General features: G+C 46.1%; 1 protein-coding gene across 2 annotated transcripts in view; it reads right to left on the reverse strand.

Annotated features, from left to right (window-relative positions):
• The window catches only part of SETD7 (SET domain containing 7, histone lysine methyltransferase), a 49,337-nt gene that overhangs the window by 7,640 nt on the left and 20,333 nt on the right, over window positions 1–21,364 (reverse strand). For both annotated transcript variants that reach the window (XM_066385421.1, XM_066385430.1), the window contains exons 4-8: window positions 20,660–20,861; window positions 15,768–15,957; window positions 9,986–10,067; window positions 6,328–6,445; window positions 2,353–2,510 (exon numbers count right to left, since the gene is read on the reverse strand). In XM_066385421.1, coding sequence (XP_066241518.1) covers window positions 2,353–2,510; window positions 6,328–6,445; window positions 9,986–10,067; window positions 15,768–15,957; window positions 20,660–20,861 — 750 coding nt within the window. The remainder of the gene's footprint in view (window positions 1–2,352; window positions 2,511–6,327; window positions 6,446–9,985; window positions 10,068–15,767; window positions 15,958–20,659; window positions 20,862–21,364) is intronic.

A 21,364-nucleotide genomic window follows, 5' to 3' on the forward strand; every position in this document is an offset into this window, starting at 1 on the left:
AAAAAATAATACTTCTGAAATAGAGCTCTCGTTAATCTTCTGGTACACCGAAAGAAATCCTGTGAGAGGCCTATGTACGACTTCTCTGACAATCCTCTTGTATCTGCACTTTTCTGCTCACTGTCCTTATTTTCAGAGAGTGGAAAAGGGCAGACTGAAAAGAAAGAACTCAATTTCAGTGTTGGCTCTTGAAGGCCGTACTAACGCACAGTGGTCGGGAGCACTTAGCCTCTGTGACGGGGAGGCCTGCGGTTCCTGTCTGTGATCAGAGGCAGGAACAGGAGTGGCCACACTGAGTTCCTGGGAGGACTGAACCCGATCCTGCGTGTGAAGCCCCCGCACCCTCTGGAGCGCGGTCAGCGTGCCGCAAACATCAGCTGCACAGTGTGGGTGGGCCCTGGTCACGTTCCCTGTACTTACAGCTAAAGAAGTAGTCCTTGCCTATTTGGCGTTTTGTGCTGGACTGCAGTTAAAACAGCATAGAGAGGCCTTGTTTAGTTTGCACTGAGTGTGCAATTAATGTCAATGATTTAAGAAACAGATGAATGCCATGATTTGGTATCTGAATTATATATAAATAGTTGATTGTTCTTCAGGTAGTCTACCCATTGCTCCAAAATAACTAATTGGTCACACTTGGCTTGAAAGAGGAACCCTGACAAGTATAGGGACTTGATTTTGCACAAATGGTTCCTTCTCTTGTCTCCTGTTCCTTCTTCTTTCTGGCGAGAACAAATTGCGACCTTGCAGTGAAATCATAGAACTGATTTGTTTTAAAACAGCGGTCTAAATGGCATTTAGTATCCTTGTTGCTGCTGCTTTGCAGGGCTGTTGTTAAGCTGTGGGCAGCTTGGGACGAGGTTTTAGCCTAATTCACGTTGGCCATGAAAGCCTTGGAGTTCATAAAGAGGGTGCATTTCATTTCACACGACATACATCCTTTGCCATTTCTACCCGTCTTTTAAACAGAAGTTGTAGCGTCGGTACTTGTTACCGACTGCCAAGGAGAGCGAGTCCCGGCCAGACCGAGGTTTAAGCCGTCTCAGGGTTGCAAGAAGGGACAGTCAAATCCTGGCAATTTTCCTACAGATTAAATGCATGGAGCTGATCCCACTTCCGTTAACAGGCTGGAGGACTGAGGGGCTGTAAGCTACAGCCGGGCAGCACACGAGGTGCTCGCAGCTCCCTGGCTCGCAGGACGAGCTGGCATTCTTGGGCCGAGTGAAGGGCAGCAATGACGATGGTACAAAGAGTCCCAACTGTGTCCTTTAAGGAACAGTCAGAGATACTTGACTTTGGGAGGAGAATATCCTGGGCAGATACAAACGCCTAAACTATCTGTAGGGTCACCATATGGAAGAGACAGTGACATAGTGTACTGGAAAGAAAGGGAGACAATTAGGGCCAAGGGCTAGATGTTCCAGGGTAACCTATTTGAGTTCAATTAAAAAAAAAAAAAAAAAAGAAACATTCAGTGAACCCAAAAGCTAATTTCAGAATATCTATTTGTCTAGAAAACCACCTTTTGTGGATCATAGTAAGCTCCCCAACAACAGAGGTTTCCAAGAAGAGGTTCAATGAATAGTTGGAAGAAGACACTCAAATCCCAAGAGGAAGGTAGTAGGATTATTTGATTTTTTTTAAAAAATAACAGCTTTGTTGAGATATAATTTATGTATCATAAAATTCATCTGTCACCACTATCAACCTCCTATATTCAGTACCCATCACCCCCATTGCTCCCCACTGCCCCACCGCTGAGCAGCCACTGGCCTGCCTTCTGTCTCTGTGGGTGTGGCTCTATTGGACAATGCTTCTTGCACTTGGCATAATGTTTTCAAGGCTCATCCAGGCTGTGGCATTTGTCGACACTTCACTTCTCTTTATTTGCAAATAAGCGGGACTCTTCGATGTTATAGGTCTTTTACCGTGCTGAGACCACGTGCCTTACGCTTAGGATTTTTTCCTCCTTTCTTTCACATCATGAAAGCATTCTCTACTCTCCATTATGCAGAGTAATTTCAATTTTTACTATTATTTCAAATAACACCATCCTTAACTTTCCAGAATGAAACAATTGAAGGGGATAAAAAAGAAAGCCATAATAAAACATAGTACTTCCATAGCATTCCTACTCTTCAATGTACTTTCCATTTCTTAGCCTGCCAAGGCCAAAGAGTGGGATTGTTTAGATTCTGAGTTTCAAGTCATCAGCGTGAGGCCCTGGGCAGGGGACCCCCAGAGGTTCTGGGGGAGCAGCCTCCTCCAGGCAAGACAACAGCTTTCCCGGGTCCCCCTCTGTTTCAGGGCCCAGAGGCTCCGAGCTGCTCAGCAGCTCGGTGTCATACTCACATGTCGTAGATACAGTTTGGAGTGAAGGAGTGGTTGGCCTTGTGTCCCAAGGAGGCACAGTATGTGGACACGCGGTTATAGGGCTCAGGCACATCAATGACCGTTTCTTCATCAAGTGAGAGGGTGTTCCCGTTGAGGGCCCAGTCCCTGCTGTCAACCTGCAAAACACAAGAAGGTGAGCACTGGAAGGACCTTTCTTCCCAAAGCTCAGAGGATACCAGAGGTACAAACTCATTTGTCCCTCAACTTCATGGTTTGCCTGCCACAAACATAGAAATGGTGCAAAAGGCATATGTAACTATCCCCAGGGAGCTCAACTCTCTATTCACTGATTTTTCCTTATCTTGTGTTAAAAAAAAGTATTAAAAGTCTTTTACAAAGACACAAATATAATCAGATGTCTCTAGGTTGTTTATTTCTTCACTGCATGCTGAAACCTATTACCTCAAAAACCCACCCACATCAAACTCAAGTTTTTACACATCCATTTGTTTTTAAGTAGCCCAAACAAAGTAGAATTTTAACCATTTAAAGCCTGCTTTCAGGAGGACACCTCACCCCCCAGCTATTAGCAACAGATAAGATAAACCCAGACCATAAAGACCCCAGGTGGCCACTGTCCTTTAGAGCTCTCTGGCGTGGACACTCCTCACTGTGTCCCCTGCCACGTGGACGGGGCCACTCTCTGATCCCCCTCCTTCTCGGGGTTCCCTGCCCTCTTCGCCTCTCTGGGCAGTGGCTCCTGTGCCATAAACGGTCTCATCCAACCTTGTCCAGTCCCCACCCCAAGCTTGCTATGTGCTACTGCCTCTTGTGGTCAAATCTTTTTCTTTGATCAGCCCCCTCCCCCATACCCTTGAACCCCTTACAGTGAGGAAGAGGAGGCAAAAACCAAAACAAAACAACAAACAAAAATGCGAATAAATGGAACCAGAAACGTAAGAAATGCAAAACCGCACTTCAGGAAAGCCCCACACCTTTGTTACAGGTGGACAACCACTGTGACCAGCCCAGAGTCACTGTAAGCAGTGATTCCCTGTCTGCAGGGCAGTCAACAGGCTTCCCTTCTCCACGTCACACCCAAGGATCTGTTGACGCCAAGAGATCAGCCTTTTGGAGCAAACAGGATGGTATTCTCATACAAAACTGTTGAGTATCTACAGTTGACTCTCAGAGGTATACCATCTCTCCTGCCTCTAACTTACAATTAAGCTGTTATTTGTATCTGAAATTCATTCAAGAGATATATGCCTACTAGATGCCAGGCACCGTTCTAGGTAGGGATAGAGCAGTGATGAAACTGAAAAGAATCTTTATAGATCTTGGCCCTGGACGGTTGGCTCAGTGGTAGAGCGTCGGCCTGGCGTGCAGAGGTCCCGGGTTCGATTCTTGGCCAGGGCACACAGGAGAGGCGCCCATCTGCCTCTCCACCCTCCCCCTCTCCTTCCTCTCTGTCTCTCTCTTCCCCTCCCGCAGCCAAGGCTCCATGGGAGCAAAGATGGCCCGGGCGCTGGGGATGGCTCCTTGGCCTCTGCCCCAGGTGCTAGAGTGGCTCTGGTCGCGGCAGAGCGAAGCCCCGGAGGGGCAGAGCATTGCCCCCTGGTGGGCAGAGCGTCGCCCCCTGGTGGGCGTGCCGGGTGGATCCCGGTCGGGCGCATGTGGGAGTCTGTCTGACTGTCTCTCCCCGTTTCCAGCTTCAGAAAAATACAAAAAAAAAAAAAAAAAAAAAGAATCTTTATAGATCTTAATATTCCAAACCTATCACGTGATACTGATATCTGGCATTTGGTACCATCTATGTTATGGTGCCATTAGTTGTGTATTTTTCTAGTCCCCCCAACAGAATCTAAATTTCATTTATACAGTAGAGCACGGTGAGTTTCAGCAGAGCCAGCTTATACTGTATGTGACACACTGCAGGAACTCTGTGAGTTACCATGTTTGTGACTTTGGGTCAACTGCTCAACCTTTCTGGTTGGAATAAATAAATTATAAATTACTATCCTGAGCCACGTTTCATGTGCTGAACTCCTGGGATGTTCAGGATTGCCGAGACAGAGGTGTGGCCATCACGAGGGCCACCAAGTGCCAGGCCACAGCTCAGTTTGAGTGCCTCTCTGTCTCAGACTGTGCAACTGCTGTGAATGGGCGATAACTTAATTCATGGCATTTCCCCCCTTATCATCCCATAATAATAAGTGAAGAAGTGAAGACATGAGTGTGGGATGTGAGCTTCACCCAAGTCAGACCAGGATGGAGAATAAAACTGCACGAAAAGCCATGAACTTGCCTTTAGGCGGACACTCAAGGAAGTTAACGGCGAAGTGAAGAAGTAAACACGAACAATGTGATCTGGGGAACATACCAACAATTGTATCTTAAAGGCAAGAGGTGATTCAACTCTAACTTTTTTTTTTTTCTTTTTTTTTTTTTTTTCTTTTTTCATTTTTCTGAAGCTTGGAAACAGGGAGAGACAGTCAGACAGACTCCCGTATGCGCCCGACCGGGATCCACCCGGCACGCCCACCAGGGGCGACGCTCTGCCCACCAGGGGGCGATGCTCTGCCCATCCTGGGCATCGCCATGTTGCGACCAGAGCCACTCTAGCGCCTGAGGCAGAGGCCATAGAGCCATCCCCAGCGCCCGGGCCATCTTTGCTCCAATGGAGCCTTGGCTGCGGGAGGGGAAGAGAGAGACAGAGAGGAAAGCGCGGCGGAGGGGTGGAGAAGCAAATGGGCGCTTCTCCTGTGTGCCCTGGCCGGGAATCGAACCCGGGTCCTCCGCACGCTAGGCCGACGCTCTACCGCTGAGCCAACCGGCCAGGGCTTCAACTCTAACTTTTTACTTTTAATTTTTTTGGGGGAGCATTAGAACCTTTCCTGGCTAGATATAGGCAATCGTATGGCTTTTGCACAAACAGAAGTAGGGGTTCTTCTTACGAGGCACCTGCCCAAGGTCAGAAATTAGACATTGACGGTCTAAGTGGATCTCAGATTTTCAGACTGGCTATCGTCCAGAACAAAGCTATTACTGTTTTACTGATGGCACCATCCCACTTTCCACAACATAGTTGTGGAACTTAAAAAATCATTGTAAAGCTCAAAATAAGGACAGTATCTGCTGCATCTGAAAGTTTGTGTTGTCCTCCCAAAGTTCACAGGTTGGAACCTAGTCCCCAGTGTGATGGTGTTAGGTAATTAGGCAGGCAGGGCCCTCATGAACGAGATTAGTGTCCTTACAAAAGGGACCCTCAGAGAGCTCCCAGGTTACCTCCCGCCATGTGAGGCAACAGAAAAAAGAAGGCCATCTAAGAACCAGGAAGTGGGCTCTCACCAGACACTGGATCTGCTCACTACCAATCTTGGACTTCAGAGCTTCCAGAACTCTTTTTTTTTAATTACAGTTTTATTGGGGTTTTTTTGTTTGTTTTGTTTTGTGTGACAGAGACAGAGACCGAGAAAGCAACAGGAAGAGAGGGAGATAAGAAGTATCAATTCTTTGTTGCAGCACCTCAGTTGTTCATTGATTGCTTTTTCATATGTGCCTTGACCGGGGGGCTACAGAAGACAGAGTGACCCCTTGCTCAAACCAGCAACCTTGGACTCAAGCTGGTGAGCCTTGCTCAAACCAGATGAGCCCGTGCTCAAGCCGGCGACCTCGGGGTTTCGAACCTGCGTCCTCTGTGTCCCACTCTGACGCTCTATCCACTGCGCCACGCCTGGTCAGGCCAGAGCTTCCAGAACTTTGAGAAATAAGTGTGTGTTGCTCATAAGTCACCCAGTCTACAGTATTTTTCCTACAGAAGTCCGAAGACTGCTATTAGACAATATCTAATTGATTTTACAAAAAAGCCTATCTGTTTGTTCCTTTATACTTCTAATGAATTCTAAAGTAAAGGGACTAATGAGAAAATTAAGGGTGTTTGAAACAAAGCCCTTTAACCGATCAAGTTGATTTTCTACTTCTACCCCTTACCTCTTGGTGTGTAATTCGAACTCCATTATAAAAAGACATAACAGTATTAGTTCCCACTGCGACCTTAGAAAATAGTCCTTCTCCAGCACTGGAAATGAGAGATTCAGCAACATATACCCTAAAGAGCAAAAGGAAGCAAATGATCATTCTTTAAGTCTGATATGTCTTTAATGCACTCCTTACTTCAACCACCACAATATGGCTACTGAATCCAAAACATCAGTTCATAATAATCCACTGAGGAAGGAAGAAATGAAGGAAGGAAGGAAGGAAGGAAGGAAGGAAGGAAGGAAGGAAGGAAGGAAGGAAGGAAGGAAGGAAGGAAGGAAGGAAAGGGGGAAGGGAAGGGAAGAGAGGGGAGGAAGGAAGGAAGGAAGGAAGGAAGGAAGGAAGGAAGGAAGGAAGGGAGGGAAGGGGGAAGGGAAGGGAAGGGAAGGGAGGGGAGGAAGGAAGGAAGGAAAGAAGGAAGGGGAAGGGAAGGGAAGGGAGGAAGGAAGGAAGGAAGGGGAAGGGAAGGGAAGGGAGGAAGGAAGGAAGGAAGGAAGGAAGGAAGGAAGGAAGGAAGGGGAACGAAGGAAGGAAGGAGAAGGGAAGGGAAGGGAGAGGAGGAGGGAATGAAGGAAGGAAGGAAGGAAGGAAGGGGAAGGTAAGGGGGAAGGGAGGGGAGGAAGGAAGGAAGAAAGGGGAACGAAGGAAGGAAGGAGAAGGGAAGGGAAGGGAGTGGAGGAGGGAATGAAGGAAGGAAGGAAGGAAGGAAGGGGAAGATAAGGGGGAAAGGAGGGGAGGAAGGAAGGAAGGAAGGAAGGAAGGAGAAGGGAAGGGAGTGGAGGAGGGAAGGAAGGAAGGAAGGGGAAGGAAGGAAGGAAGGAAGGAAGGAGAAGGGAAGGGAAGGGAGTGGAGGAGGGAAGGAAGGAAGGAAGGAAGGAAGGAAGGAAGGAAGGAAGGAAGGAAGGAAGGAAGGGGAAGGGAAGGGAAGGGAAGGGAAGGGAAGGGAAGGAAGGAAACTTAAACCACAATATTATGGCATTGGAAACTGAAAAACTACTATTTATGTCTCTTTTAAGAGTGACATTTTAAATTTGCTCTCTAATAAGAAGGTTATTATGATATATTCAAAAAGCAACTCAATGCTTTAAGGTTTAAAATTTTTTAAATTTTATTTATTAATTTGAGAGAGACAGAAACATTCACCTGTTTCTGTATGTGCCCTGACTGGGGATTGAACCAGCAAATTCTGCATATCAGACAATGTTCAACCAATCAAGCTATCTGGCCAGGGCAAGTTTTAAAACATTTTTAATGGTTTCAATTAATCTCAATTTTCACTGTCTTCTTGGACAAATATAACATTTTCCAAAGCTAATTAAAGCTGTACCCAAGTTTGTCAGCCCCAAATAGGAGGGAAAGACTGTTTTAATTAAACTCCAGGAAGAATGTTTTACGTGAGAGGATGACAAATAGTTAATAAAATTTATCCAATAAGCACTTCCCAACAAAACACTTTATAATGGGCCAGCTAACTATGGCCCAAGGACCTTATCTGGCTGCGGTCCAATTTTGTAAATAAAGTTTTATTGGAACACAGCACACCCATTTGTTTAGTATTGTCTGACTGCTTTCATGTTACAAAGACAGAGTTGAGTAGTTACAAGAGAGACCTACAAAGCCTAGAAGATTTACTACATGGCCCTTTACAGAAAAAGTGTGACAGCCACTCATTTTAGAAGAAACTAGCCCATGTGAACTGGAGTTAACAAGACAGGACACACTCCTGCAACAAGTATTTCAGTTTCTTTGGGCACTGTGATGTCATGACTGGTAAAACTGGTCATCTGTAACTTTTGCTACATGGATCTTACGCTTCTTTCAGGGACTACCACTTCTTTGCTCCCTCCCTGCCATAGAATTACACATCCTGCCACTTTGCCTCGTGGCCTTGTGGTGTTTCTTCAGCGCCTCGAAGGATACATTCCCGCCTGACTCTGGGCGTGGCCACATGATCTGCTTTCTACAGGGACATGGGTGCAAGTCGGCATGCCAGGTCTCAGGTGTTAAGGAGCGTGGCACCTTTCTGCCAGCCTCCTCCCAGGTTCCGTTCATCCCCTTGGGAAGAAGACGGCGCTGGGGGCTGTCACTCCTTCAGCCCGAGTCTTGGAATAAAGACACGTGAAACAGACCAGAACCCAACTTGAAACCTGGAGTCCAGCGTAGTTAGCGGAGCTGAATTGAGCCCAGGAAAGAGTAGCTGACCCTCAGCCATCCTACAGAACCATGAGTGTAAAATAAAAGTTTTGCATTTGTAACCCCCTGACAGTTGTGAGGCTACCGGTGTGCGGCATCATCACAACGGCAGTAACAAAAAAGGCTGATACGTACAGTCACGTACAGTTGTGCTTTGGGAGAAACGCAACTAACAGGAGACCAAAACCTTTCCCTTTGTAAATGAGCCAGAGCTGCGTGTCAATAAAGAGGCCATTCATTCACTGTGACGTTGTGGGGTCAGCTCTGTCAGTTAAATGAGGGAAAAGGCCTATTTCTAAGATAGTAACAGTAGAAACTGAATGGAGCTATGCATTGTACGCCCGATTTCCAAAACGTGAGGCCAGGAGAAAACCACCTGCAAATGGCGCTCTCGCTCACCACCAGGCCAGTTGCTAGGGAGTAAGCACCCCAAGAAGGGCCCCAGATGCTGCAGCAAGAATCCAGAGCTGAGTGGAGATAAGACAGAAAATGGAGCAAGACTTCACATTCTGGGAGTGAGCTTATAGAACTCGACACTTGTCAATTACGGGCTGGAATGTTTTTATGCTTCTTCTTTTCTTTTCGTTTCACTCCTGTTCTTTTTTAGTGAATAAACTGTCTCGTGTTTCAGGCCCTCACAAGCTGGGCTGAGTGGCAGTGAAGGCATTCTGACCCTTGTCCAGGCCAGAGCTGTGAGGTGCTCCCCTAAAGGCCAGCATGTGGCTGGCTGTAGCACACATTGTGACACCAGAGCCCAGGGAAAGGGGACCCTTGGGCAGGGCGTTGCTGCCTACCTGGCCTGACTGTCTATGTAGAGGTTTCATTCTAGGGCTGACTTGTGGCTGTTCTGTGCTTTATGGGTGGAGCAACGCACTTACAGAGACATAAATGAGAATAAAAACACGATTCTGCAGAATATATGAACATTTCTTTTTTGACTTATGTGGAGAGCAACAGAGGACCACGGGTTTTCACCACTGGGGTTATTTAACCTCACACAAACAGTGCCCTTAAAACCACAAGGAAGTGGTTGAGCATCAGCCCTGCGTGTGGAAGTCCTGGGTTTGATTCCCGGTCAGGGCACACAGGAGAAGCACCCATCTGCTTCTCCACCCTTCCCCCTCTCCTTCCTCTCTGTCTCTCTCTTCCTCTCCTGTAGCTGAGGTTCCATTGGAGCAAAGTTGGCCCAGGCACTGAGGATGGCTCCATAGCCTCGCCTCAGGCACTAGAATGGCTCCGGCTGCAATGGAGCAAAGGCCCAGATGGGCAGAGTATCGCCCCCTGGTGGGCATGCCGGGTGGATCCTGGGCGGGCACATGCGGGAGTCTGTCTAACTGCCTCCCCACTTCTAACTTCAGAAAAATACACACACAAAAAAAACCCCAACAAAAAAAAAACCGGCAAGGAAAAAAAATACCTGTCTGATTCATACGGATCTGGAAGAAGAGCATTGGTAGAAATGCAAGATGAAGTTGACTTATCGAAGTGGTACACTGACCCTAGAAAGCAAACAATGATCTCAGTCAGGTACAGAGTTAGGGAAAAACAGTGAAAACATTTCTTTTTCTCTCCATGGGACTGGAAAGAGTTAAATAACCAAAAATGTTATTCAAGTTATACCACCTAGAAGGAAATTCTTCAGTATAAATGGACAGTGTTTTAGATTTGCTCTTGAGTTTTAGTGTCAGGTGTTAATGAATAGCCATCACAAGTGTCTCCTAAAATGCTCATTATTCTTCCAAAATTTCCTTATTCAGATGGTCTAAAAGATGCTTGTATGATTAAAAATTTTTAATCAAGAAAATGCTTTGTCATGAAATTTTGAGATCTCTCTGGTCAAATAAAGCTTGGATAATGGTTTAAAACTTTTCTTGTGGTTTTCTTCATACTAGACACAGTCTGTAGAATCGTCTTCTTCACTAAAAATAAACATTGGGTTTCACCAGAATTCAGGAGAGCAGAACTGCTTTTGATGAAGTATTTACAAAGTCATCCCATTTCTATTAAAGTGATTCAGAAGCCAATCAGTAATTTATTCCAGAAACTACAGTCTTGGAATTCACAGCCATCCTCAAGTTAACATTGCTTCTCTGTGAAGGATGAGCCTCACACGGTCCTCTCGGAATGCAGTGAAGACATATTATGTTCCGAAGGCTAATGAGCAAAGAAACACAATTTGGAACTTACTCCTGCAAAGTCAATTGTTGTTTTAGGCACTAAGACATCATAAATAATTCCATTAAGCAATTCCTGAGTGGCTCCCAATGGTTGCCAGGTTCTCTCTCTCTCTCTCTCTTAAATACAATCAAAACCCAAATTAATGTCTCAAACAAAAAATTAGAAAACAATCCCATCAGTCAGTGTCTAACTAGGAAACAGACCACCTGAGTATTTCAAAGAGAGAGACCTGAATTCAGGGAATTGGTTACACAAAGGATGGAAGAGCTGAGAAGTGGAACAGGGTGGTGAGGAGCCCAGAACCTGCCAAGAGCCCAGTGACAACCCTAAGCCAGAGGGCCAGGGCAGAGCTGGGGTTCCTGGAGCCCTGGAGCTGGGGTTTTTGGGGCCCTGGAGCTGGGGTTCCTGGGACCCTAGAGCTGGGGTTCTTGTGGCCCTGGAGTGCGGGTTCCTGAAATTCTAGAGCTGGGGTTCCTGGAGTTCTAGAGCTGGTGTTCCTGGGGCCCTGGAGCTTGGGTTCCTGGAGCCCTGGAGTGGGGGTTCCGGGGCCCTAGAGCTGGGGTTCCTGGGGTCCTGGAACTGGTATTCCTGGAGTTCTAGAGCTGGCGTTCCTGGAGCCCTGGAGCTGGGGTTCTTGAGGCCCTGGAGCTGGGGTTCCTGGAGTTCTAGAGCTGGTGTTCCTGGGGCCCTGGAGCTGGGGTTCCTGGAGTTCTAGAGCTGGCGTTCCTGGGGCCCTGGAGCTGGGGTTCCTGGAGTTCTAGAGCTGGGGTTCCAGGGGCCCTAGAGCTGGGGTTCCTGGAGTTCTAGAGCTGGCGTTCCTGGAGCCCTGGAGCTGGGGTTCCTGGAGTTCTAGAGCTGGGGTTCCTGGAGTTCTAGAGCTGGTGTTCCTGGAGTTCTAGAGCTGGCGTTCCTGGAGCCCTGGAGCTGGGGTTCCTGGAGTTCTAGAGCTGGGGTTCCTGGAGTTCTAGAGCTGGCGTTCCTGGAGCCCTGGAGCTGGGGTTCCTGGAGTTCTAGAGCTGGGGTTCCTGGAGTTCTAGAGCTGGCGTTCCTGGAGCCCTGGAGCTGGGGTTCCTGGAGTTCTAGAGCTGGGGTTCCTGGAGTTCTAGAGATGGCGTTCCTGGGGCCCTGGAGCTGGGGTTCCTGGAGTTCTAGAGCTGGGGTTCCTGGAGCCCTGGAGCTGGGGTTCCTGGAGTTCTAGAGCTGGGGTTCCTGGAGTTCTAGAGCTGGCATTCCTGGAGTTCTAGAGCTGGCGTTCCTAGAGCCCTGGAGCTGGGGTTCTTGAGGCCCTGGAGCTGGGGTTCCTGGAGTTCTAGAGCTGGCGTTCCTGGAGTTCTAGAGCTGGCGTTCCTGGAGCCCTGGAGCTGGGGTTGCAGGAGCCCTAGAGCTGGGGTTCCTACGGCTTGAGAGCTAGGGTAGCCCAAGGAAGCTGGAGCCATGGGGAAGGAGCTTCCTGTTGGAAGGTGGAATCAGGAGGCAGGCCTCTGCTGGAGATACTACCAGACAGAGAGGGCTTCTCCCTGCTCTGTCCCTCTTGTGTTCCTGGCAGTGCCTCTCTGTGGCCAAACCCAGACAGATGCCAGAGGCACAGGAGCCTGGGGACTGTAGCCGACAGGGGCCGACCCCCTGCAGTGACAGCAGGGCAGGGCAAGGCCAAGGGACCAGGGACGCATCTGCCAGCACAGTTCTGTGAGCACACATCTGCGAGCATGCTGGTCATGAACCAGTAATGCTCCATGAAAGGAAGTTTGTTTAAAAAAGAAAAAAAACCACTGTTAAGCCACTTTTCTGTGAAATACATGTTCTACGGTGCAGAGACCCTCCTATGACCCCCGTCTCCTTTCCTTACGCCAACACTTTCATCACAAATGTGCTAAGTGCCGACCACGTATAAAGCGCTGTGTCAGGGGCCCTGCAGACACAAACTGGAGTAACGTCTCTCCCTGCTTTCCAGGAGCTGATGCCACCTTTCCCAGCACTTGCTGTCCCTCCCTCTTCTCCCTTAGACAGTTGGTGCTCCAGGCAAACAGAAGGCACTCTTTCCTGTCCCCCTTTCCTCTATGGTTTACACCAGGACCGCTGCTTGGACGCCCTCTGCTCGCTTGACAAATATTACCTCTAAGAGGTCAGCCAAGTCCCGAAACCGGCATAGGAACTAGCCTGGGATGTGGACTCCTGTGTGCCGAGGGGAAGAGATGGAGAAAAAAAATTTCAGCAAGAGGCATGATGAGGACATCAGCAAGAAAAAAACTGGAGACCCAGAAGCAGTCTGCAGTTCCAGGAGATCAAGGAGAGGGGTTGTGGTGGTGAGGTTGTGGGGGGGGGGGGGGGGCGGGAGAGAGGTCAGGGAAGAGGCAGGTCAGGAGTGTCTCAGGTGGGATATTTGCATTTCATGTTTCTTCTCAGCCTCCAACCGCTGGGCCAGATGGCCACAAGACCCTGTAAGACAGGGGTCCCCAAACTTTTTACACAGGGGGCAAGTTCACTGTCCCTCAGACCGTTGGAGGGCCGGACTATAAAAAAAAAACTATGAACAAATCCCTATGCACACTGCACATATCTTATTTTAAAGTAAAAAACCAAAACGGGAACAAATACAATATTTAAAATAAAGAACAAGTAAATTTAAATTACAAACTGACCAGTATTTCCGTGGGAACTAGGCTCCTCTCACTGACCACCAATGAAAGAGGTGCCCCTTCCGGAAGTGCAGCGGGGGCTGGATAAATGGCCTCAGGGGGCCGCATGTGGCCCGGCCCGTGGGGGGGCCGTAGTTTGGGGACCCCTGCTGTAAAACATGACCTATCAGCTAGTCAGCAGTTCAACCAATGGAGTTAAGCCAGGCACGGGGGAAAAGGGGGGGGGGAGAAAAGTGGCCGACCATCAGAGATCTGTGCATGGGTTCTTCTGAGTCACCCAAAGCAGCCACGTTCCTGACCCTCCTGAGACCCAGATGGCTCGGCAGTCCTTTAAATAGCTTAGGCCTGCCAGAACTTTGCCAATAAATCCCACTCCACTCCGTTCCCCCCCCCCCCCCTTGCATTAGTTTGAAGAGGGTGTTTGTTCTTTGCAACCAGGAGTTCTAAGAAAAACCATCATTCCCCTGAGAGTGATCATTCTTGCTTCCCCAAATCTGCTTCTTACTAATACTAAGAAGAATGTAAGTAATAACAAGAACTTTTTTATGGTGTTTTATGGTAGGTGCCAAGATCTGTATTTATATTTCTAATGAAGAAACAGGTTCTGAGAAGAAAACTGAAAATAACCTGCCTGAGACGATAATACAGTAAATGTTGGAGCTGAGACTGAAATTAGGTGACATTTCCCCCATTGTCATTCTTTTATAAAATTTTAATTAGATTTTTTTTGGGTAATATTGTTTAATAACCAGTGATTCATATTGGTTCAGGAGAACCAATACCTAATTTTTTGTTGAGTTTGGCGAACTGGTTGTTAAAATGGCACTTGTAATCAGGGTTCTCTCTGAGGTGGGCGCCTGAGCAGCTGCCTAATATGGAAATCACAAATTGACATTCCTTACTCTTTTTTAATGTTCATCTGCACAACAATGTATTCTAAGCGCCCATGGTAATGTTCATTCTGTCCATTGGTGAAAAGAATTGCAAGTGAGGACGCCAATCAAGAAGCAATATGGAAATATCTTAAATAACAGTTTTACTGGTTTTTGTCAGGTATTATTTAATATTTTTTCATTCATATTTTAAAATTCTTTCTTATAACATAATCTAGTTTTATGTAGTTCTTTTATTGTTATTATCTGAGTATTAAATCCATGAAATAATAAACTACTTTTCAGTGTATCTTTTTATACTTAAAATGGTCATTAGGACACAGAACCCATTGTTAAATTATTTGAATCCCACTACTGTTAATAACATGCTGTAAGTTTAAGGCATACAACTCTATAATACAGATATACAGAACAGTTGCGTGCCTGTTCACCACCCAAAGTAAAGTCTCCTTCCATCACCATATATGTGATCCCCTTTACCCTCTTTGCAAATAAGGCAACTCTTAAGTTCAAGGATCTTGCCACTAAAAATTCTGCCACAGCTGAAGTTTTAAAATTTGCATCCCCAACTGGGATCCTCTGGCCCACGTCTCCTCATTTCTAAACATTATGGGCTGTCTCCTTTCAGAACATATGTGAAGAACACAGACATTAGAATCTGAAGTTCAAAGATTACTGTTTCCCCTAATTTAAAATTTTTTTTATTTTTGGAGTGATTTTTTTTTAAATTTTTTATTTATTGATTTTTAGAGGGGAGAGAGAGAGAGAGAGAGAGAGAGAGAGAGAGAGAGAGAAAGGGGAGGAGCAGGAAGCATCAACTCCCATATGTGCCTTGACCGGGCAAGCCCAAGGTTTCGGACCGGCAAGCTCAGCATTCCAGGTCAATGCTTTATCCTACTGCGCCACCACAGGTCAGGTGGAGTGATTTTAAATGTACAGAAAAGTTGCAAAGTTGCAGAGATAGTACAGGAAGTTCCCAATGCCCCTCACTATTTCTCCTAATGTTAGCTTATGTTCCATGGTACGTTTATCAAAATGCAAAAGCCCAGCATAGCTACATGACTATCAACTAAACTCCAGGCTTTTTCAGATTTGACCAGTTTCTCCATTAATGTCCTTTTTCTGTTCCAAGATCCAATCCAGAACCCTATATTACATTTAGATGGCCTGAGTTTTTAACTTAAAACAAACCAAAAACAAAAAAATGACACATTTAAGACAACACAAGTTGGATTTAAATGCAAAATGCTAGGATTTCCTATTTTTGAACAGCTTCCCTTTTGGTGAGTCTCTTCAGGTCATAAATTGCTAAAGATTATTCTGGCCTATGAATGCCTGCATTTGTTAGCTTTTCTGCTTCTTTTTTCTTAACGTGGATTGGAAAGACACCATTCAAGGGGACTAGACAAAGACACGAACTTCTCTCAAATAAGCCCTGATGACCTGCTTGAGGATCAGAGCAGCCCGTCTGCGGCCCAGCCGGCCGACCTACCTCCGGGCATCAGTTCAAAGTGAGGCCTGCCTTCCTCCGTGGACACCAGGGCGGCCAGTTTGCCTTCTATCATCTCTCCATCAATGAACTTCCCGTGAAGTGCAGTCCTCTTATCCGGGTACACGTAGGCGATCTTCTCTCCGGTCATCTCCCCATCTTCATTTACTTCTCCTACCAGGCTGCCTCCATCCTGACGGGAGAAACCAAAATCCAGAAAAATTACATGTAGTATTTATCTATGTGACACAAATTTCAAGAAATTTCTCCTGTGCACCCCATTGTGAACCGCACTGAGATGGCTCATAACAGTTTAAGAACTCAGAGCTCTTCATAGGAGCAAGAACATACGATTCGTATCTCCGCATTTGGCCCCAGATGAATGAACTGCTACAAGTTCCATGCACGGGGTCACAGAGGCCTGATTTAGAGCCTCAGACGCTGAGACGCACTTTAGGATCCTGGACAAGTTATAGAGATTTGATCTTGAATTGTTATCTAAGAAACAAATGTAGCCTGACCTATGGTGGCGCAGTGGATAAAGCGTTGACATGGAACGCTGAGGTCGCCAGTTCGAAACCCTGGACTTGCCTGGTCAAGGCACATAGGGGAGTTGATGCTTCCTGCTCCTCCCCCCTTCTCTCTCTCATTTTATCTCTCTCAAAATAAACGAATAAATAAAATTAATAATGATAAAGAAACAAATGTGCCGCATTTGTAATGTTCGTTACAAACAACGAAAGGAGACGGAACTAAGTGTTCCTTGGGGTTGTTATCTAATGGGAAGAGCATCTGTGGCAAGACGTCTCACTCGCTAGCCACACCATCTCACTCCTCAATGTTGAACTTTGGATTTCCGGTCAATTAAAAAAATCTTTAATTCAAATGGACTTAGGAATTAATTTAGTGTTCATGAGTAAAAAGAGTTGGCTTCATTTTCTAAGATAAACAAAAGGCCTTCTGGATCCAGCCTTTCTGAAAATCCCATATCATCACTTTCTTTGGAGTTAGAAGAAAATGTGAAAACAAAATCAACGAAATTGCACTCGCTTCTGCAGCAGGTCTCCCCCCACTCTTCTGTTTACTGCTCCCTCTGGCCTCCTTCCCGGAGAGCTGCCATTTACTCCCTTCTGAAGGGTCGTTAAATGCTTTAGGGCAGACAGAGGCTGTCACAGAATTCTGTATCCTCCTAAGTACGAGGGACACAGTAGGTGACCCATAAATACTTTTGCAGTTGAACTGCGATACCAAAAAATAATCTAATAATAGTAAAAATTCTAATCTTAAGGTGCAAGAGATGTTTCTTTCTCTTCTTTCCTTCCTTCCTTCCTTCCTTCCTTCCTTCCTTCCTTCCTTCCTTCCTTCCTTCCTTCCTGCCTGCCTGCCTGCCTGCCACACAGAAGTCCTTATGGTATACCTTTGAAAATCTAAGACCTCTGTGGGTTTGATATAACAACAATAATGCCAGGACAGCTTCTAAAAGCTTGGTCATTTCCCTGACTCAGAGGATCCAGGAGCAGCTACCCAAAGACAGCAATGTAGGGTGACTTCCAAGTGAGCCCAAATGCTGCTTTAACTGACAGCCAATGGGAGTAAGTAACATCGGGTGCATGGTGTATACAGTTCTCCAGTGCCTAATTACTCTTTGGAGAAAAAAGGTTTTCCATTTAAAAACAAATCACAGCACTTCCATAGGAAGAAAAATGCTTGGAAGCGTTTTTCATGGCTAGCAAATGCATTAGGGATGAGTTATTTCTTTTTCTGCTCTCCGAGTTAATTCTTAATCACCCCACATAACAGGGATGATACTTTCTGCAAAGGCTGCCTTGAGGCTTCCAGCTATTTCTGAGCTGAAGGGTGTTAGAGCATTGATGCCTCTCACACGCTGAAATGAATATAAGCCATCATTTCTATTTATTCTGTCTTTCCAGGGTCTCACATTTTTTTCTCTTAAATGCTCTAAGCTTCTGGTTTTGGTGGCAGGTGAATTTATTTGTCTGGAATGATATAACAAAGATTCTTCTTTTGTTTCTGAAAGGGGTTATGAATTTTTAATTAAAAACTTTGCATCATTGTTCCAAGGTAAAATTTTGAAAGAAAGAAATTGTCCTTAGAGTGAGCTTAGCAACACTGCAGGGAGAATCTTTGCTTTTCCCTCCCCTCATTCCCGCCTGGACCTCATGTCACGAAAACTTGTCTTCTGTGTCAGGGGGTGTTGGGGAAGAAGGTGCTTTCTCTCCTCTGCTCCATAGCCGCTCCTCTCTCCTCTCGAACAGCCACTCACCCCCATGTGGCTGTCTGGTAAGGGGTCAGAAGGATCAAGCTGCTGCCCCCCTGTGTCCTGCCTGCCACATTTCCACTCACCCCTCCTGCAGCCTGGAACTGGCAGTGCCCGCAGGCACACCTGTTCCCTGCTCTACTCCTGCTTTGCCCTTGGGGAAGCTTCCCAGGCGGCCCTGTTCCCCCAGGGGAAACCTACAGCTTTCTAGCTGTTCTGCCTGCAGCTGATCTCTGTATCAGTTGGGAGGAGCACGTAGAAACCCACGCTGCATCTCCAATCCAGACTGCCATAAAAACCCCACACTGCGATCCTGGACACCTCTACTTGTTTCTTAGTTCTTTCCAGAGCCAGAGAGCAGAGGGGGGACCAGCCCTCTCCTTTGCCACCAGGCACCAGAGATAAAGGTACCATCCACCAAGTTGTTTTGAAAGCTTGTAACTCCCTAGTGCTTCCTTCCTGAGGAAGCACTGTTTGGCATTTCATAAGATAATAATTTAGGCTGAAGGCTAAAATGCAGTGGCACATTTAGGTTTCAAAATGCAACTGCAGGCCCTGGCTGGTTGGCTCAGTGGTAGAGCATCAGCCCACCATGTGGAAGTCCTGAGTTCAATTCCCAGTCAGAGTACACAGGAGAAGTGACTATCTGCTTCTCCACCCCTCCTCCTCTTTTCCCCCACCTTCCTCTCCTGCAACCATGGCTTGATTGGTTTGAGCAAGTTGGCACCAGGTGCTGAGGATGGCTCCATGGCCTTGCCTCAGGCACTAAAATAGCTTGGTTGCTGAGCCACAGAACAGTGGCCCCAGATGGGCAGAGTATCCCCTGGTAGGGGGCTTGCCAGGTGGATCCAGGCCAGGAGGACTCTGGGAGTCTATCTGTCTGCTTCCCTGCTTCTCACTTAATAAAAACAAAAACCAAAAAACAAACAAACAAATAAAAACCCAAAACACAACTCCATCGAGGAAAGTGGACACATTCACTGAGTGCATCTCTGACTTTCTCTAGGGACTTTATCTGATCACAGTCACCAGTAAAATGACAGGTAGTGGGGGAAATCTGCTAGTCTTTCCTATCACCATCCTCACACTGGAGTTCCACTGACTTCAAGAGCCAGTGTCTTAGCAGCAGCGAGATGCTCACCTCCTTTCTCCTGAAGCAGGAAAGTGTTAGTTTCTTTAAACTGGTGATGCCTCCACCATTTCCCTCTTCCTTGTATATATTTGGAGGCAGAAGCTGAAAGGATTTCTGTTCTATTGCAGATCCTACCATGAGCTTCGTAAGTGCTTTTGTCATTATTTTTTAAAAAATGTTTTACAATGTTCTTTTCTTACGCCCTGTCCTTAGAATATAAGTTCTTTTTAAAGAACAATAATATGTAAGTAGATTTGGCTGAAACTACTTTTCTTGGTACACAAGTAATAGCTACTTTGTTTTTTATAAGAAGATAGTGTTCAGAGTAAGGAAAAAATGAATTTTGACTGAAGCTCTGGTCAAAATAAAATATTAGATAAAATATTTCCTAAGGTCTATTTTCTCAACCATTTTCTAGAAATTCATTAGCAACAGATGAGATATTTGAAATGCAAACAAAAATTAGAGCATTAATTTCCAACCATGGGTTTTGCCACATCTTTTTGTCTGAGTAAGCTCCAGACATACCATAAATGTTATCAAACACTTAAAGGCACATTAATTTTAATCACCTTAATTTAAGCTATAATATAAACCATAAAGCACCTTATAAAGTGTGGAATAGTTATAAAATGAAGTAACTACAGTATAATAAGTCCAAAAAGATGAGAAATTACTGGATTAATTCTTACATATGGGAAACAAAATAAAATTAAATGCAACAACAAACTATTTCACCATCTGTTTCTATACTATATCAAAGACATAGTTAAAAATAATATAGTTTTGTCTTTTTATTTTTAATTTTTTTTTTTTTTTTTTTCTGAAGTGAGAAGAGAGGAGGCAGAGAGACTCCCACATGCGCTCAACTGGGATCCACCCAGCATGCCCACTAGGGGGCAGTTTTCTGCCCATCTGGGGCATTGCTCCATTGCAACTGGAGCCATTCTAGTGCCTGAGGTTGAGGCCATGGAGCCATCCTCAGTGCCCGGGCCAACTTTGCTCCGATGGAGCCTTGGCTGTGGGGAGGTGGGGGGGAGAAAGGAGAAGGGGAAGGGTGGAGAAGCAGATGGGCGCTTCTCCTGTGTGCCCTGGCTGGGAATCTGGGAATCAAACCCCGGGACTTCCACACACTAGGCTCTACCACTGAGTCAACCAGCCAGGGCCAGTTTTGTCTTTATTAGTGGTACAATACAACCAATTTGTCCCAGCCTGCTTTAATCATGACTAATCATTCTTTTCCAAAACAATGCTGAAAGGAATTCATGGTTGATAGAAGGGCCAACAATCTAAATCAGCAGGAAGTGTCAGTGTGAGGGGACGTCACTCCTGAACTCTTGGCTTCAGCTACGGGGACTTTCAAGTTTCAGAGCTTCATATTTTCTTACGGAGAGAATATATTGGACTCTTCATTGTGAAGAGTCAAAGCACTATCTTAAAACATGCAACTTTTTTGCAAAATGAGCAGTCACACACAAGGCTTACTGGGTAATATATCCAGCACACTCCATGCCGAATGTTATCTTTATATTGTCCCTTGAAGATCAGTTTCCCATCTGTGTCGAATTCCTGGGCCGGACCATTCAGCTCTCCGTCCACATATGTGCCCTGGAGAATGCCTCCATCCTCATAGGTGTAAACTCCCTGGCCCTGCAGGGCGTCGTCCACATAATACCCCTCCAGGGTGCTGGGGAGAAGGGGGAGCAAAAGGAATCATCAGGCCATGACTCAACTCTCCAAAAATAATAAAAGGATCATGTCCAAGAACCCCTGCCCTGTGCTCAGAACATCTGCTAGGTTGCTAGGAAAAATACCGGAAAGGTCAGGAACAGAGAGGGAGATTTCATTCCCAGTCTCCTGGTTCCCGTTAATCCTTTTTCTCTGCTGGAGAAAACAGAGGTGAAGGAAGCCACAGGTAGGAACTGAGAACAAGCCCCCTCCAAGTACGTTTCCAAGATGGGAGGCCAACCATTACCTAGCAATAGACATTCTCACGTCACCCTTCCCACTGATAAGCCACTCAGGCCTGACTTCCCTCAAGAATGGTTCAGAATTCACTTGCAGACTCAAGGATCTTCAAGCTGCCTTGTATATCGTGGTCTCTCAGAATACAAATGTGGCTGAGAATGTGTAAATGTCTAAATATTTTTTAAAATCATTAATATATTATTTGTCCGTGACAACTATAAT

This window comes from Saccopteryx leptura, chromosome 1 (genome assembly GCF_036850995.1).
Source record: "Saccopteryx leptura isolate mSacLep1 chromosome 1, mSacLep1_pri_phased_curated, whole genome shotgun sequence".
Lineage (NCBI taxonomy): Eukaryota > Metazoa > Chordata > Mammalia > Chiroptera > Emballonuridae > Saccopteryx > Saccopteryx leptura.